At 39.2% G+C, this 19,771-nt stretch overlaps 1 protein-coding gene across 1 annotated transcript in view; it reads right to left on the bottom strand.

Annotated features, from left to right (window-relative positions):
* Window positions 1-1,628: 1,628 nt before the first annotated feature.
* Window positions 1,629-19,771, bottom strand: part of LOC126175586 (COP9 signalosome complex subunit 3) — a 99,712-nt gene continuing 81,569 nt past the window's right edge. Inside the window, exon 8 of the mRNA XM_049922446.1 lies at window positions 1,629-1,896. Within this exon, the coding sequence (XP_049778403.1) occupies window positions 1,741-1,896 (156 nt within the window). The 3' untranslated portion in view covers window positions 1,629-1,740. The remainder of the gene's footprint in view (window positions 1,897-19,771) is intronic.

Consider the following 19,771-nt stretch of genomic DNA (forward strand, 5'->3'; position numbering starts at 1 on the left):
ATATGTGTCTGTATAACAATAACTTCACAACCGGGTATGATCGTACCTACGATCATGAAGTAATTAGAAAGACGATAATGCAATTTCTTAATCAATAGCATGCTAGTTGTGACTGCCTCAAGCCATGCGAAACTGCAAGTAAAAACTATTCACATCTCATAATGCAATATTTTATGACAATGGTCAATCCATGATTCTTATGCCAATTGTGATTGATAAAACAGTAAGCGAAATCTCAATTTCCAACTTTCCATTGAATAACATCACTTTTATTTTGTAACATCACAGTGTGTAGGGTGTGAAACATCTGAATGCAAACACCCTGCAATCACACGGGAGCTTTATGGTCTGGGGAATGTTTTCCTAGCATTCCCTGCATGATCTCGTCATTCTGGAAGGCACAATGGATCAACACAGGTCTGCATCTGTCCTTGGTAACCATGTCTACCCCTACACACAGTTTGTTTTTCCTTGGGACAATGGCATCTACCAGCAGGACAATACAACATGTCACTCAGCTTGCAGTGCACTTGTGTGGTTCAAAGAGCACAGGGACAAGTGTTCCCCTAGCAACCATTGTACCCTGAATTTAAAGCCAATCAAGAATCTGTGGGACCACCTGGACTGGACTGTTCATGCCGTGGATTCCCAGCTGAGAAACCTAGCACAGCTGATCACGACACTGGCGTCTGCATGGCTATCCCTGTCAGTATCTCAGAATCTCATTCACTCTCTTCCTGAATGTCCTGCAGTGCAAAAGGCTGTTTTTCAGCATTTTGACAGGTGGTCACATTAATGTGACTGGACAGTGCATTATGATAATGGCAATTCTTGGATAGGAACAACAAACTAAACAGAGGAAAGGAATGTCATTTTTACCATGTTAGAGATGAAAACATCAAAAATTGTCCTATTTTAATTTTCTGATGTTATATGGCATCAGCAATGGCAATTCTTCACTGAGGCAGAAAGGGTTTGTTGAATAGAAGTTCATAATAACAATAATTTGCTATGTTTGCTACATCCCCTTCAGAACACCTTGTAGATAGCTCTGTTAACAGTTGGACTTTCTGACAGCAACTTAACAACACATTTACTCCCTTATGAAGTTTGGTGTCAGCATCCAATGCAATTTGAAAACTGTAGCAAAGGGAAAAAAAAACTTTAGAAGGAGAAATGACTTACATTACCAATCACTCATCTTTAGTGTTGCAAAAGAAGTTGGATGTTGAGCAATAAAAATGTTTGCCCATATGCCCAGTAATGTCAAAGAGTCTAGCAGATAGTATAATTAACTTAAAAAACAAACTGATACATCTGCTTGACAATTTCCATGCACGCATACCTCTGTGAGTGTGTAATGTACGAGAGAATCGTAAATGGTCATGCATGCTGCCATATATTTCACTGAAGAAGTGTATTATAATTGTAAACTGAATCATTGCACATCATGATGAGAGATCATAATTATGATCCATGAAATGAACCAAGTAATTACAATATATCTTGGGAACATGCTCTTTAGATCATTATGTCTCTAATTCAAAATATATGCTCTCACACTTAATGACCATCTGCATAAAATAAAAACTATGTGCTTTTATAATTTCATTCTGAAATAAATGGTATTCCAAATAATTAGGAAGTATATTTGTTCAGTATTGTTTATTAATACAAACATAAAATAAGAGTGTAGGCGAAACATTCTATCACAGAAAAATATTTAAGACACGTGAGTGTTCACATAGAATAAGTCGTAATTTTAGACGCAGGTGTTGTTGCAGGTGGTAAATCATCATCTTGGGCTCCACAAGACTTCTTCACAAATACTGGGTTAACCATAATTTCCTCCTCCATTGTCTGCATTTTTCGATCCAAGTCAGTGCAAACAGCCATCTGTTAGATAAAGCAGAATTTGTGTTATATTATTAAGAATGAAAATAACAGTGTCCCACAAATTCAATTACCTGGGCTAAGTACAGTACCACTTTAAATGAAAACAATGAAAAAGCCAATCACAATGAACATATTGAGCACTGTTGCTGTAGAATAAAATATCTGATAAACTGACTAATCAAACAGGAAATAATTTTTAAAAGGATAGCACTTTTTCATTTCATTGTCAACACTGTTAACAGTGGCCAGAAAGTTTTGCAGCAATGTGCTGATGCACCTCACACTACACATCACAATGTATATTCACTGTCGAGTCTGATGCTGGATCAGCAGTAATTAAGTTCAACATCACTTGCATCTCAAATGACACCATACCTCCACAAAGTTATATAAGTCTCAGTTTTTGTTTTATTGTTTACAATGAAATGTAAACAGAACAACAACACAAGTTCTGGAGTATAAATGTACTTATGGATATTTCATTCCTTCTGATTTTTTTTACATTACACTACATATATGTTGGCAAGCGTTACAACCAAGGCTAAACATCGTGCCCGTTCATTAAATAAATTCAAGTGATAACGTTAATGAAGACCTCCATGACACATCAAAATAATAGTAATGGGAAGACAACTGGAAAGTTGGAACATAAGTTTCCAATCAAGTTATTTCATCTCATGTCATACTGATTTCATTAGACTGCAAATCAATGCCATTTATGTAGCAACACATACTGTGTTCACTAGCATCAACATGCAAACTCCGTTTTATGTGGGCACAAAAAAGTTACAAAACATTCTTTCTTCTGATCACTGTTTCTTACTTACTCCATCAGACAAATACATATGTTCCCAACTAGATTATTGCAACAGTCACAGGAGCTTTTCAGTACACCACAACAATTTAATGTTGTCACCAAGTGGTAAGCATCCCTAACAGTTCAATGACTATGCAAGCTTAGGACATAAACAACTGAGTATTGTATATGTGAAAAACATATGCACATCCTAATTTTAAGGATAGAAAAAAAAAGAAATACTGGTTTTAACTTTTAATTTGTGTTTTATTTACAAAAAAAAAAAAAAAAATTATTCTAATATAATAATTCTATTCACCACCACCACTAACTGAAGAATCATTGTTGTCATTGTCATCTTCCCATAGAGAATCGTCCTCGGTTCTGTTCAGTAAATTTGTTATATCAGTTTTTTTTAAGGATTGTTCCACCAGTGGTAGCGGAACGGAGTCCCGTGCACATTCTACCCAATCACAAATCTGGGACAAATCCGAACACTTAATTTTTCCACTCAGTGTGAACTAGAGGTTTTCACTGGCTATCCGTAGTGTATATTGCTGAATAAGTGCAGCTCTGAAAGGCTGAGTGGTTGTAGGATGGATGTTAGGCCTCCAGGGATAATGACCGAGTCAGTTTTTCATTTTAGTGACTTGTTTTGCACTTCCTCTGTTGTATGTCTGCAGAATCTGTCCAGGACCAACATGTCATGTAAAGTCAGCAAGGCACCTGGGCAATGTTGCCAAACATACGCCACAGTCAAACAAAATGTCATTGTACATCCATCCTTTCAAATTAGCTATGTACATGTGGACAAGAAAAAAATTTCCCGGATTTTTCCGAGTTAAAAGTAAACTTTTTCCTGGGTGAAAATGCACTATACCACAGTTTGAAAAATACTATACCCCTGGTAGAAGTACATTTTATATGTTAATTGACAATACACTTTCCCTTGGAGCTGTAAAGTTTACCAATCCTTTTTATGGTAAAGATTTTATACACCAGCATAGAACTTCCTGACACTTTAGGAAATGAAACCCAGCAAAAAGCAACATGTTTCAGAAAGATCTCTGATGCACATCAACATGTACACTTCCAATTTTTGTGTTACAAAAGTATAAATACGAATTCCACCAAATACAGCACGGTAGCTTCTGAAACACTGAAACTGAGATCATGATGCGCTTTAATCAGCCAATCATAGCTCTTGTCACATTATCTCACCAGGCAATGACAGCAAATATTCGCAGCATAGGACACTTGATATAGTCAGCCAAAAGCTACATTACTGCAGAGCATTGCGAACACACAAATAGGAAAAGTTATTGGTTGAAATTAATATACGTACAGTATAGCTACAAGAAAAGTTAAACTTTCACATGTAATATTGCTTGTTAAAAATCTTTAGTTGCTTTTTTTTTTCTGAGGCTGTGGTTAGCCAGTACCTAAGAGCACAGTTTAAATTGCTGCGAGTGAAACCACCATTAACAATACTTTCCTGCAACTGTTAAGGATGGAAACAGTTGTGATGTCACACTCATTGAAAGCAGTTAATTGTTAGAAGTATTGTACAGTCCTTATTCTAAAGCCTTTGACATATTTTTGGTGTTGGTAGACGCTTGTGTCTGCACTGTGTTTTATTGTTGTAAATGACACATTTTATTTGCAGCTAAAGTTTTATTTTGGTGTTATTCTCTTCTTTATGTTTTACTGGTGCAGTATTATTCTGCAGTGGTGGACTAAAATGAAATTCTTTGTTACAGTATCACAGTTCTTACCAGTCAAAATTACAAAAATTTAACTTAAAAAAATGTAAATGAAAACTAAAACACTGAACAATTCCCAGAATTCTAAAAACTTTTTGGGTTTTTCCAAAAGAGAAAATTCCATTTTTCGTGGACTTCTCAGTTGTCCTGGGGCATATACACTATGAATATGCCTTTTACTGATATTTTCTGAATAGTTTTCCTTTTAAATATCACATGAGATGGTAGCTTTTGTCCATGGCATGGTACATCTTTGCTCCTCATTGTCACTAGTTTGTATCATGACACTGGATTTCCTTTTCCTGTTCATTGTGTTGTCAAGCGGCATCTCAAATTAGACTCACATTTGATCCACGTCACCAATTTGCAATAATACACAGCAATGTTTGCGGCACAAATTTATCACATAGCAGTGAAAATTCACTACTTTTTCCTCATAGTTGCTAGGAAGCCATTGAGCAATGGTAGTTTTTCTATGGAATCTAATCCATTTCGATTGAAAAATCTTGATAGCCAGCCCCAGCTAGCTTTGAAACCATTGCTGCCTAGTTCTTTGGAACATTTCATTAGTCACTGTGCATCCGTATTGTTGCTTCTTATCTACATGAATGCAGAGCCTTTTTTGAGGTCTGGATGCTTAGCTTTTTGTCTGCAAAATGCCTGGTGATTACTGCTCGCTTCTTGAAGCCATGTTTTGTTTTTTTGCCAATCATGTATACAACCCTCACTCACATTGTACTTTCTTCCCACAGCACAGTTCCTAACATTCTCGGCTTCTTCAATAATTTTAAGTTTTTCTCGAGTGCAAGTGATAATTAGAACTTGTAGCCATAATTAACAAGTTAACACTTAATCATTCCCTTTTCTAATATGTTACTGACACATCACAGACTAGAAACAAATACCCCGGTTTTCAGCTGGTGTGCACACAGAAGTACAAGTTAACTGATATTCATCATACTAATTTGCCATAACAGTTACAGATGAATATTTTATAATATCTGAAAATGTTTCACTTGCAGTTTCAGATCTGTTACTCCATTAAAGAGGAGGAAAAAAAGTTGATTGCCTGTCTGCATAATTTTTGTTTCTCTAAAGCTTAAAAATTCAGGATCCATTACTTCAAATTATCATATTCTTGCTTACCATTTATTTCACATATCAACATAATTCAATCACAACAGCTGAATATTTATACCTCCTGTGACAAGGAATATTATCACTATCATAGAATCTTCAAATAAATAAATTACATGTTAATACAGTGGTCAAAATACATGTTGCATATTGCCAAAAATTTAATACTGAATGTTGTTATCCAGAAATATGTTATGATACCAATACACTGGGCTGTTTTGTTCCTACTGTGAGGAGGCAGTATGTGCAGTCTTGGCAACCGTGTCACCTGTAAACATTGCAGTGCTTACGCTGTGTGTCATTAAAAGAGATTTGTTGTTTCAATATCGTTCAGACAACAATAACATACAATCAGGGGCTCCGCATGGCCACTCTAATGTAACAAGTAGGAGAGAGAGGTGGATGTCATGGCGAATGTCACTGTGATTCAAAGTGATGTCTCTATAATCTGGAAAAAATTTCTAGCGACAGGATCTGCTGAGGATTCTCACAAATTGGCTGCTGAAGAAAAACAACAAGTTTGTAGGAACAATATATGTGTATAACAGCAACACAATGCTGCATGTCCAAGGCAGCAATTCTAAACAGCTATAGGACTGCAGGTGTCAACACAAACTATATCGTTTCGGGGTGAAATCATGATGGCCACAGGACACCCCATGTGCCAATACATAGGAAGATGACAGGTGTGAAGTGTCAGGACAGCTTTCTTGCACACACTGTGGCTCCATCTGGTGAACGTATTGGAGCATGTTTCACACTAAAGGATGACAATGCACACCTGCTTTGTCATAATCTTGTCAATGCCTACCTATGAGAGCATAAAATCATTCGGATGGAATGGCCTCCATATTCTACAGATGTAACTGCACTGAGAATGTACTGGTCTTGTTACAATGAGCAGTTTGCAACTGTCCTGTTCTACCAGAGACAGGGCATCATTGAGCCCACTGTGAGGAATGGGACAATATCCCGTACCTGGACAATTTGATAAGGAGTATGTCAATCCACATTCAAAAGTACGATATTGTTCTGGTGTAAAGTAAAGAACCGGCACGCCGGTCAGAAACGTTACAACAGAGAGGGCTGTAAAGATGTTAGCCAACTGCATGCGGACTGACCCCTCTCTATGATGACAACCCGATGACAGCACCATTGACACGAAGAGGATGTTACTGCTGTGCTGCCTGGCCGTGGTCCAGTTGAAGACTAGCAGTTCTATGACTTCCACATCGGCATCAAGAATAGGCACTTGTATGGCAGCGACTTAGGAACTGTATTACTTCTCTTGTTTCACAAACTGTATATACTGAAGAGTCTGTTTATGTTGCATGTTGTCCTTTGCTTGTGACACATCATTGTAAATTTCTCAACGTTAGGTAATGTCATTTATTTTCTGTAAATAAACTCCATTAATACGATTTGCTTGGATTGTTGTCTAGCGACATGAGAAAGCAGGTTTCCTAGGCACCCCATATTCAACAAGTAGGCAGGATACAACACTGCAGTCCAGAACAGATTTTCATTTTGTTGTTCCATTATACAACCGATGTTTGTCCAAATTCGCAACTGCAAATACATTTCATGTACGACATTCAAAAGTGTCTCCAATTATGAGGAAGGCCAACTGGTTCATAAACAATGTGTTATGTAAGATGACAGGGAGAAGAAACTGTATGTTCGCGGCGGGATCTTTTGTAAGATTTTGTTTTTTTGACTGCGTTTATCAAGTGGAAATGTGCTTATATTTTTTATGTTTGTTTTCTTATGACTTTACCTGAGCAAACAAACTCAGTTTTGTTTCCTATTATGGCTAGTATTGACAATAAAGCAATATGTAACACTTATTTTGACCACTATATGATTGTGCACAAAGCAATATAAAGTCTCTAATGATTTTTGTGTGTCTATGTTCTTTATTTTGAAACAACATGTCTGATGGAATATATCTAGCATATCTGTATCAAATAATACATAGAGCACTTTTTCAATGATAGATTTTTTTCCTGTACTTGTTGTGAATACATCATCATCTAACACTACAGCAGCAAATATGTACTCCACAAGCCACTATACAGTCTGCGAGAGAAAATACACAGTGTACCAATATTTTACTTCCAAGATACTTGACTCAAGGATTGTGCATGAAAGAACAACTATTGATAAATTTCCATGTAAATTTCTCTAATTTTTTCCCTCACTGTCATCACATAAGATGCGTATGAATGGAAATAAAGGCTGTGTCCACACATTTTGGACTGCATATATTCTGAATTTTAAGAATAAGCTTTCCATTATGCATGTAGCATTTCACTCTATTTTGTTGATTCCACTAAGGAAATGTCCCAAACAGATGTACAGGGTGCGGCAGCGTTCATAGTAGGATATTAAAAATACACCAACAGGCAGTAACTGTAATTTATTTATTACCTCTTATTTCAATTAATAGTCAAAGGTATGCCATTTACTAATTGTCATTGTCCATTGCATGGATTAATTTTTGAATTTGACTCCTATCAAATGATGCCCCATCTAGGCGGCGTTAGAAGCTTTCCATAACTCGGCATAATGTATTCCCTGGGACATTGCTGACGGCAGTTCTGATGTGATCCTTCAACTCAGGAATGGTGGCACAACGTGTTCGGAACACTTCTTGCTTCAGGTAGCACCAAAGGAGAAAGTCTGCACATGAAAGGTCAGATGAGCAAAGCAGCCCGTATATGACACCAAAACGGGAAATTACTCTACCGGGAAATGTATGTCGCAAGAAATCCATGCAAATGCTGGCTGTATGCAAAGTCGCTCTGTGTTGTTGAAACCATAATTGTTCCACATCCACATCGACCATACCTAATTGGGGAAGAACTAAGTCTTGCAGCATCCTTAGGTAAATTCACTGGTGACAGTTACAGCAATGCCGCTGTCATCCTCAAAGAAGTAAGGGCCAATAATCGCAAAGGAAGTAATTCCACAAAACACTGTGACACGAGAACTGTGCAAGGGCTTGATGTGCAGTTCATGCGGGTTTACATCACTCCAATAACACATATTCTGTTTATTCACTGAACCACATAACTCAAAATGAGCTTCATCTGCCATCAGGATGGTGGCGAAGGAGATCACGCATGGTTGAGCAGAACGTTTCGTTAAAAAAAAAACCAATCACGAGGCCTAATTTCCTAATTTGCTGCCTTGGACATGCAGCATTGTGTTGCTGTTATACACATATATTGTTCCTACAAACTTGTTGTTTTTCTTCAGCAGCCAATTTGTGACAATCCTCGGCAGATCCTGTCGCTAGAAATTTTTTCCAGATTATAGAGACATCACTTTGAATCACAGTGACATTCGCCATGACATCTACAGCTTATATGGGTGAAAATAGAGATCTTTGTGCAATATTCTCCTGAATGAGCGATCGGACATATGCACAGTTTGCGCATGATGACGAGCAGATCTTTTTGGGTTACACAATAGTGCAGCACGAACATTTTCCACGGCTTCTGGTGTCTGCACAGTTCTTTCACTTCTTCCCGGTTTGCCACTGCAAACAGAACCTGTTGTTTGAAACACACGTATCCACTTCACAATGGTCCATCCATCTGGAACTTTCCCGTGACATCCCAAGTTGAAATGTTGCCGAAATAGCCACTGGGTAGCAATAACAGAGTTGTTATTCTTGAAATAACTTTCAACAGCAAAGGCGCGATGCTGCGCTCTGTACCGCTCCATATCACTGTCACACTCGAAATGGCAGCTCATTAGTACATGAATGCGGCATGAGCTGGCACGCATTCCTGCAGTATGTCACTGTACTATGTAAGTTAAATTACACTATGAATGCTGCTGCACCCTGTACAACACTCAAGAATCAATTAGACAAAGGCTTTGCAAGCAATGTAATTAATGAATCAATTATATTTTCTCAGGATTCTTCCAATGAACACCAGACAAGAATCAAACTGTCTTCCTTACAACTAGATTTGTGTAGCCAGTAAACCTCGAATTACTGCAAATGGGTAGTCTGCAGCATTTGACAGATGTGACTGATTCCAGTGATTAGCTGCTCCTCACTAACTGCATAGGCAAATAATATCATGTCTTTTTGTCTTTTTATGTTCGTTACATTACATTCCTTTATATCGAGTGTCAGCTGCCTGTATTTGTGCAAAGTGTTGATCATGTACATATCTTCTTGTGTTTCATACCAATTTTGTAATTATACAACCTGCCATATATAACTGTGTTGCCTTTTCAGAGAGCTACTACCAGTATTTATCATTGTCCTACTACACTTATTTGGTATGCAACAAAAGACAATTTACTTTTGATGATACCTACCAATTGAGAATCAACAGTTAATTTTGTTTGTTAAGAAATCTTCAATCCAATGACTATTCTACCTGATAATGCTGTAAGAAAACATTTTGTTTCCAAAACAGCAGAACACTATTGAATTGAAGACTTTCCGGAAATTAAGAAACATGAATCACCTTGCACTCCACCCTCTACAGTCTTCTGGGTTCTAGATGGAAGGTGTTTGTACAATCTATACTGATTCTTACAGAAAAGATTTCTAAACGTAGTCATAATTTTCAAACATAACACATGTGCCATAATCTCGCAATTCCACCACAGTAATACCAGTGTGTCATTGTACACACCTGTATTCCAACTTGTCTTAAAAACTGGAACAATCCACCTCTACTACATATTATGCACACTGCAACAAATGATGCCTGTCATCTGGGCTGCAAGGTCATAACTGGACCATTCAAGTGGCTATCAGAGGAGGTTGAAAAGACCAGCCACACTCAAAGAGCTCCAACAAAGCTCACAATCTGCAGCACTGTCCCCTTGTTTTGAGAAAAGTGGAAGGCCTGAATTAGATACTTGGGAAGGTTTAGTGACATGTTAGGCTGCTATTCCCTAGACCTGTGCCATAGGGTTGAGAATTTAAGGCCCCCCCGTAAAGGGGTCAGATAGGCACTACACATCACAGGCTGCTATTCAGGTAGTTGAATTTTTTTTTTATTTAGCAACTCTTCATCTGTAGCAACAGGAGACCCTGAAGTATCAATGTAAGATCCAAAAAATGTCTCCCACAGGTGAGTGTATTAAAATTCCATTGATCAACTGCTGAACATTCACGATGAAGTGTCAGAGTTTGAAGCACACCTATAAAGCAGTGGAGCCCACATTATACTGGGTACAGAAAGCTGGTTAAAACCCAAAACTGATAGCAGAAAGGTTTTTGGTGATAACTTAAATGTATATCCATAGGATAGGCTAATGTGATACAGAAGTGGTGTATTTGACATAGTAGACAAGAAATTCAAATCCAGTGAGATAAGAACTGAAGCTGTATGTGACACTGTTTGCACAAGACTCAGTATCAAGGGTGGGAACAAACTTATAATTGGATGTTTTGACTCAGTGTAAGACTGACCCCAATAAGTAACTGAAAAATTTAGAGAAAACCTCATCTTACTGGTACACACATCCCCTAATATTTATACTGTCATCAGAGGAGACTTTAATTATTGAATGATCAATTGGTATAATTACAGTTTTGTAACTGATGAGTGTGTCTTCTCTGAAAAGTATCAAGAACAGGAAGTTTGGAAGCCTGCTTACAATGGAACTTTATAGGATCAAATAGCAACAAATATATTTGACTTCTTTGACCCTAAGGCACTTGTAGCAACAATGATTGCCGAAGTGCAAGATTTATACACACATCAAAAGACATTTTGCATCATCCCGGTTCCCAGAACTCTTGAAGATAGACATCGACTGTTCAGAGATGTCACTAAGCCCTCCTAAAGATGTAACAACCATGCATGAGCAGCGCCTATTCCACAGAGTGGTCCAACAACCGATCTGTTCCAGTCATTCCACCAGGAAGGAGGTACACGGCTCGTGTTGTCTGTAGTTCAACCATGTCACGCAGTTAGATTGTGTCTGCATTGTTACTCTGCCAGGAAGGGCTCTCAACAAGGGAAGTGTCTAGGAGTGAACCAAAGCGATGTTGTTTGGACGTGGAGGAGATACAGAGAGACAGGAACTGTCGATGACAGCCTCGCTCAGGCCGTCCAAGGTCTACTACTGCAGTGGATGACTGCTACCTACGGATTATGACTCGGAGGAACCCTGACAGCAACACCACCATGTTGAATAACGCTATTTGTGCAGCCACAGGACATCGTGTTATAACTCAAACTGTGTGAAATAAGCTGCATGATGCACAACTTCATTCCTGACGTCCGTCTTTGCAACCATGACACCATGCAGCGCAGTACAGATATACCCAACAACATGTCGAATGGACCGCTCAGGAGTGGCATCACATTCTCTTCACCAATGAGTGTCACATATGCCTTCAACCAGACAAATGTCGGAGACGTGTTTTGAGGCAACCCAGTTAGGCTGAAGGCCTTAGACACACTGTACAGTGAGTGGAGCAAGGTGGAGGTTCCCTGCTGTTTTGGGGTGGGATTATGTGGGGTCAACATACGACACTGGTGGTCATGGAAGGCACCGTAAAGGCTGTACGATATGTGAATGCCATCCTCCGACCGATAGTGCAACCATATTGGCTGCATATTGGCAGGCATTCATCTTCATGGACGAAAATTCGCACCACCCATCATGCACATCTTGTGAATGATTTCCTTCAGGATAACGACATCCCTTGACTAGAGTGACCAGCATGTTCTCCAGACATGAACCCCATCGAACATGCCTGGGATAGATTGAAAAGGGCTGTTTATGGACAACATGACCCACAAACCACTCTGAGGGATCTACACTGAATTGCCGTTGAGGAGTGGGACAATCTGGACCAACAGTACCTTGATGAACTTGTGGATAGTATGCCACAATGAATAAAGGCATGCATCAATGCAAGAGGACATGCTCCTGGGTATTAGAGGTACCGATGTGTACAGCAATCTGGAACACCACCTCTGAAGGTCTCGCTGTATGGTGGTACAATATGCAATGTGTGGTTTTCGTGAGCAATAAAAAGGATGGAAATGATGTTTATGTTGATCTCTATTCTAATTTTCTGTACAGGTTCTGGAACTCTCGGAACCGAGGTGACGCAAAACTTTCTTTGATGCGTGTATGTTGAACATGCGAGATACAGAGGCAGTAAGGTCATATCTAAATGAGGAATTTGGAAATTTTTAGCTCTGAAGAGAAACCTGTGTCTCAAGTCTAAAAGAGTAGCTGACCGTGCACTGGACAGAAATGTACGCAGTAGAACATTTCGTGATGAGAGGGGCCCTATGTGGTATACAGTCTCTGTGCTACTGCATAATAGGTGTAAAACAAATTATGGGGCTATAGATAGAGAGATTCTGAATGAAACACATTTGGCTGTCAAGAAGGCAATGCATGAAGCCTTTAATGACTACCATAGTAGAATATTAGGATCTCTCACAAAACCCAAAGAAATTCTGGTCATTTGTAAAGTTATTGTCCAGATACTCATGGATGAGACAGGGACTGAAACTGAAGGTAGCAAAGCAAAAGCAGAAATGCTGAACACAGTTTTTGAATGTTCCTTTTACATAGGAAAATTAAAGAGCATCACCTTTACACCACTCCAGCAAAGATAAGTGAAATAAATAACAGTGTCAGCTGACATTGAGAAACAGCTCAAATCAATAAAATTGAACAAAGCTCCTGGCTCCAATGGAATCCCTATTAGATTCTATACTGAACTTGCACCCAGTAGTTGAAAGAGAGCACACGTCACATCCACTTGCAAGAAGGGTAGCAGAAGTAATCCACCAAAATACTGTTCAATACCCTTGACACCCATTTGCTGTAGGATTTTATAACATATTCTGAACTCAAACAGCACTTTTCACTTGCTGTGTTAGAAGATAAGTAATTCAGCTAGTAATTAATTGTTTTTGCTGTCTATTCTATAGTATTTACATGCTTTAGTGTCAGATAGACGTGATAAATTGAAGGTTTCAGTTTTTATTTGCGTCTCAATAAGATAAGCAAAGTTTCTGTTTAGGACAGTTCCGCGTGTACGCAAACGTTTGTGTACATTCTTAACCAATGTTAAATACATGGGATTATCAATTAATTCAGGGCACAATACTCAGTATTTGCGACTGTTAGTGACATTTAGACTTGATACATTGAAGGTAGCAGTGTTTATACGTTTTATTAGGCTAAATTTCGCGTGTACGTAAACGTTTGTTTACATTATACATATGAGGGTTAATAAGTTTAAGATAGTGTTCAATACTTAGCATTCATGTTTACTTGTGTCATTTAGACTTGATACATTGAAGGTAGCAGTTTTTATATCTTTCATTAGGAATAGTGATACTGACAGTGAAATCTAACCTCACTTGTATACGTTTGACTAGCGCAACCTGCGACCGTTAACAGTTAAGCAAACGTAAAATACGTGATAAATTAGTATTAGATTACAATATCTGAGTAAATCAGTGTTACAATACAACTTCTGAACCCTTCTTACATATGGTTTAGTTAGCAGAAAGCTAAAACTCACTTTGCCATCTGCTTAAATTCCTTAGCTTGTTGTGGGCTTTAGTGATCGTGTACTGTAAGCCCATCAGTTCCTATACATTCTGAACTAAAGGTTTTGTTTTGTACCTGCATCTGTCAGTGTACAATACTCAGTATTTAACTTTATTAGTGTCATTTACACTCGGTACATTTATGGTAGCAGTTTTTATAGTTTTATTAGGTCACTTTCGCATGTATGTAAACGCTGTTTAAATTACAAATACGAGGGATAATCAGTAGGTGCAGCTAACCGTAGGTCACTGTTTAATTCATTAATAATATTCACTAGATAGCCCCTAGTACTTTACTGTAGGTCACTGTCTTATTCTTTAGTATTCACTAAATAGCCCCTAGCAGGAAAATAAGCACCAGATCTAGCTTCCACCATACATTTTTAATTTTCATTATTGAGTGTCCTTTCTGCCAACTATAGTGTAGCTGTTAATCTTGTGGGGCAGTAGGTTTCCTAAGTTTTTTTTTTTTTTTTTTAATAGTAAATCAGTTATTAGCTAGATGGATAGGGGCTGTGTCTGTTGTGTGCGGATGCAGGAGTTTGTCAAAGTCCAAACGCAGCTGGAAGGTTTGTTGGCCACAGTCAACAAACTCCAGTGTGCCACCTTGAGGTGTGGTGGGGAAGGGATGCCTGGGGCAGCCTCTGCTGTACTAGATGTGCAGGGGGCAGGGGGATGTCACAGCTTTTTGTCACTGAGCCGACCTCAGGTGTGACTGAGCAGGCTGGCCCACTCCCACCTCAGTGTGGCTGGCAGACTGTGTTGAGGTCTCGAGCCTCAAGGCAAAGGCTGCATGGGGGATGCAGGCTCCTGCCAATCCCATGCACTTTGCTAATAGATTCAGTGTGCTATCTGATGCTGGGAGGGAGGCTGAGCTGGATCAGAATGCACCTTCTGATAGGACAGTGGCCGCTCCTTCAGCAAGGTCCGGACAGGCACGTGGGGGTAGGGGTTTGTTAGTTATTGGGAGCTCCAATGTTAGGCGGGTCATGGAGCCCCTCAGAACATAGCGGCTAGGGCGGGGAAGAAGTCCAACATTCACTCCATGTGGTGCTTGCCGGGGTGGCCTTGTCTGGGATGTGGAAGAGGCTCTTCCGGCGGCTATCGAGCGTGTAGGGTGCAGCCAGCTGCAGATTGTTGCACATGTCGGCACCAACGATGCCTGTCGTAGGGGTTCCGAGGAAATGCTTTCGGTGGCTTGCTAAATTGGCAAAGGCGGCCTCCATCCCTTCAGGAGTGGAAGCCAAGCTTACGATCTGCAGCATTGTATCCAGGGCAGACTGGGGTCCTGTGGTTTGGAGTCGAGTGGAGAAGCTAAACCAGAGGCTACATTGACTCTGTGACGAAAATGGTTGTAGATTCCTCGACCTACGCTGTGGGGTGGAAGGTTGTAGGACGCCCCTCGATAGATTAGGGGTGCCTACACACAGGAAGCAGCTACATGGGCAGCACAGTACTTGATGGGGGTTTTTTAGATTAGGTTTCCCAACGGGAAACAAATCGTTGGCCTTAAAAATTACCAGTTCATGACACTGATGTGGGTGTGCCAAATGTAAAAATTGTTAGTTTGTCTAAACAGGTCATTACAAATGATTTAAATATGGTAAATCTCATGTTAGCAAATTGTTGAAGTGTTTGTAGCAAGATCCCTGAGTTACTCTCCGAAATAAACAGTAGTAATGCCAATATCGTATTAGGTATCGAAAGCTGGTTGAAACCAGACATAAAAAGCAGTGAAATTTTGAACTCGGATTGGACAATGTTTAGGAAGGATAGGGCTGATGCTATGGGAGGTGGTGTATTCATTGCAGTTAAAAGCTGTTTAAACACAGTTGAGTTTGATACTGGGTCAATCAGACAAGGATTGACCATTGTATAAGGATGTTTTCATAGACCACCAGCATCCGCAACAAATGTCGCAGAACGTTTCAGGGAAAGTCTTGAGTACATAGGAAGTAAATATCCAAATTATCCATTAGTTATAGGTGGAGAATTTAATCTGGCATCCATTGACTGGGAAAATTACATGTTTACCACAGGGGCCAGAAGCAAAGATTCGTGTGAAGTTATTCAAGGAGCGCTCTCAACATACAACACTGAGCAATTGGTTAGAAAACCAACTCGAGTTGGGAACATATTAGATATTTTGGCAACAAACAGACCTGATCTTTATGTGGATGTTAATCTAGAAGAAGGTATTAGCGACCATAATGTCATTGTGGCTTCTATGTCAGTGGAAGTTGCAAAAAAACCAAAGAAACAGATAGAGTTTTCTTGTTTGGGACAGAAAATACAAGTGTCATTAATGAATATCTTCATAGTCAGCTCCAAGCATTCACCACGGGACACAAAGATATTGAGCATCTTTGGTCGGAATTTAAAGGTATTGCCCACCATGTGCTACTAGAGAAGTATGGGCCTAGCAAAAATATAGGGGAGGGAAAGGATACACCTTGGAACAACATATTAGGAAGTTGCTGAGGAAGCAGAGAATTCTGCACAGTTGTATTAAATGTAGTCACTGCCCCGTCGACAAACAGAAATTATGCGAAATGAAAGCAGCTGTCAGAAGGACAATGAGAGATTCTTTTAATGAATTTGAATGCAATATTTTATCTGCAGATTCTAAAAATAACCTCAAAAATTTTGGTCGTACGTAAAATCTATGAACGCTACAAATAATTCAATACCTTCTCTTGCTGACAGTATGGGTAATGTAACTGATGATGATAAACAGAAGGCCGAAATCCTAAACCTAGCTTTCAAAAATTCGTTTATGGTAGAGGACTGCAGCACCATTCCCCCTTTCAATTATCAAACAAACGCAAGGATGGCTGACATAGTGTTTAGTGTATATGGGATTGTAAAACAGTTAAGATCCTTAGATGCCAGGAAGGCATCTGGCCCAGACGGTATCCCCCTAAGATTTTATGTTGACTATGCTACAAATGTAGCACCATTCTTATCCATTATCTACCAGAGATAATTGGAACAGCGGAAAGTTCCACGGGACTGGAAGAAGGCCCAGGTCATAGCAATCTATAAAAAGAGTAGAAAATCGGATGCACATAATTACCGGCCAATTTCACTGATATCAATTTTTTGTAGAACCATTGAACATATTTTGGGTTCAGACATAATGATCTTCCTAGGTTCTGAGAAGCTCATTTGCAGAAACCAGCACGGTTTTAGGAAACAGCAGTCATGCCAGACACAGCTGGCCCTCTTTGTGCACGATATACAACAGGCTCTAGATACCGGCTCCCAGGTTGATGCCATATTTCTTGACTTTCGAAAGGCATTCGACTCAGCTCTGCACTGTCGCTTGCTCCAAAAAGTGCGCACTTCGGTCTATCTGATGACATATGTGGTTGATAGAAAGTTTTCTGACAGACAGGGAGCAGTATGTCTGAACGGGGTGACTTCAACAGAAACAAGCGAAACTTCAGGTGTGCCCCAGGGCAGCGTAATAGGTCCACTGCTTTTTACGATTTACAAAAACAATCTGGTTGATGGTATTGACAGCGGCATTAGACTCTATTGCCAATGATGCTGTAGTCTACAGGAACGTAGTATCACACAAAAGTTGTGAACAAATCAATGAGGATTTGCAGAAAATAAATGCGTGGTGTAATGACTGGCAGTTATCACTCAATATTAGTAAGTGTAACCTGCTGCGTATAACAAGGCAAAAATCCGCATTACTGAACAAGTACAAAATAAATGCACAGTCTTTGGAAGTGGTATCGCCCGTCAAGTAACTGGGTGTGACTATTTGAAATGATCTCAAATGGAATGATCAGATTACACAATTAACGGGCAAGGCGAACTCTAGATTGCGGTTTATTGGTAGAATCCTGAAGCGATGCAGTCCTTCAACAAAGAAAATAGCTTACAATACGTTAGTTCGTCCAGTCTTAGAGTATTCTTCATTTGTATGGAACCCTTACCAATTGGGTCTGATTCAAGAGATTGAGAAGGTCCAAAGAAGAGCAGCAAGATTCATGACTGGTACATTTAGCCATCGCGAGAGCATTACAAATCTCATAGAAAGTTTGAAGTGGGACACACTTGCAGATAGACGGCACGCTAAACGAAAGGGGCTGCTCACTAAATTCTGAAATTCAATCTTCACTGAGGATGTTGAGCATATATTATTACCACCATGTTTCAAATTGCACAATAATCACCATTCAAAGATAAGGGAAATTAGAGCTCATACTAAGGCATTCAAACAGTCGTTTTTCCCTCGCACGATCCGCGAGTGGAACAGAGGGGAGAGGGGGAATACAACTTTGGCGCGAATTGTGCCCTCCGCCACCCACCGCTTGGTGGCTGGTAGAGTATATATGTAGATGTAGAATGAGATATTACAAACAGAATGACTTCCTCCTTGTCATCTGACATGGATTTCAGAAACATTGACCATGTTAAACCCACTACATTGAGAATGCCTGTGGATCAAGTACACATACTTACACTTATTATTGAAACTATCTCATGAAATTTGTGACTGAATTTAGGATTTCTTAGTAGGGAGGATGCACCATTTGGTCTTCGATGGAGAGTCACTGAGTGTGGAAGTAACTTTAGGCATGCTACAGGTGAGTGAGTGCTGTTTATGTTGCATACTAATGAGCTTGCAAACAATAACAACCTCAGACTTTCCGCACTTGATGCATTTATCTAAAATGAAACAGTTGTTTGAAAAAAGCTGCACAAATATTCAATCAGATATTGATAATATTTTAAAGCAGTGCAAAGACTGGCAACTTACTGTAAATGTTCAGAAATGTAAAATTGTTAACTTCACAAAATGAAAAACACATAGTATCCAATGAGTGCAATATCATAAGTCACAATTGGAATTGGTCAACTTATAAAAATACCTGGGTGTAAAAATTTGTAGGGATATGAAATGGAATGATAGCACAGGCTTACTTGTAGGTAAACTAGATGGAAGATATCAGTTTATAAGTAGAATACTGGGGAAATACAATCACTCTACATAGGAGATATATTTTAGAGCATTCCACAACATTATAGAACATTCCACAATGATCTGGGATGTTCTGAAATCTTCGGGAATAGTCTGGAACATCCAGGAAGACTCCAGAATGTTCAGGAACATCCCATATCATTGTGGACGTTACAGAACACTTCAGAATGTTTTGAAGTGTTCTGGAAGATTGTGGACCATTTAAAGCCTTTTTGGTACGTTCTGGAATTCACCACTGGTGGGCCTATGCATTGGTATTCATGGGCTCGAATGTCAGTTTCTTATCAGTGACAAAGTTAGGAACCAAAAAAAGTAGTGCAGTGTGTAAACACAAACAGTGAAGTGTGATTAGACAAAATGATACGGTGTTTGAATATAAAATGAAAATAAAGTGTTTAAAGTCTACTTAACATATTTGTTAACAAAAAGGTAATCTGATTTATATTTTAGATAATTCTGATATGAAAACGAGGAGATCTTACCAGTTCTAAAGCAAAAACAGTGAAAACAAAAAGAACAGTGAAAAAAATGAAACAGCCAAAGAGCGCAAAGCATGTTTCAGTTTCCAATGGTTGAGAATGAGCACTGTGAGAAGCAGAGAAACCGCAGA

This window comes from Schistocerca cancellata, chromosome 3 (assembly GCF_023864275.1).
Source record: "Schistocerca cancellata isolate TAMUIC-IGC-003103 chromosome 3, iqSchCanc2.1, whole genome shotgun sequence".
NCBI lineage: Eukaryota > Metazoa > Arthropoda > Insecta > Orthoptera > Acrididae > Schistocerca > Schistocerca cancellata.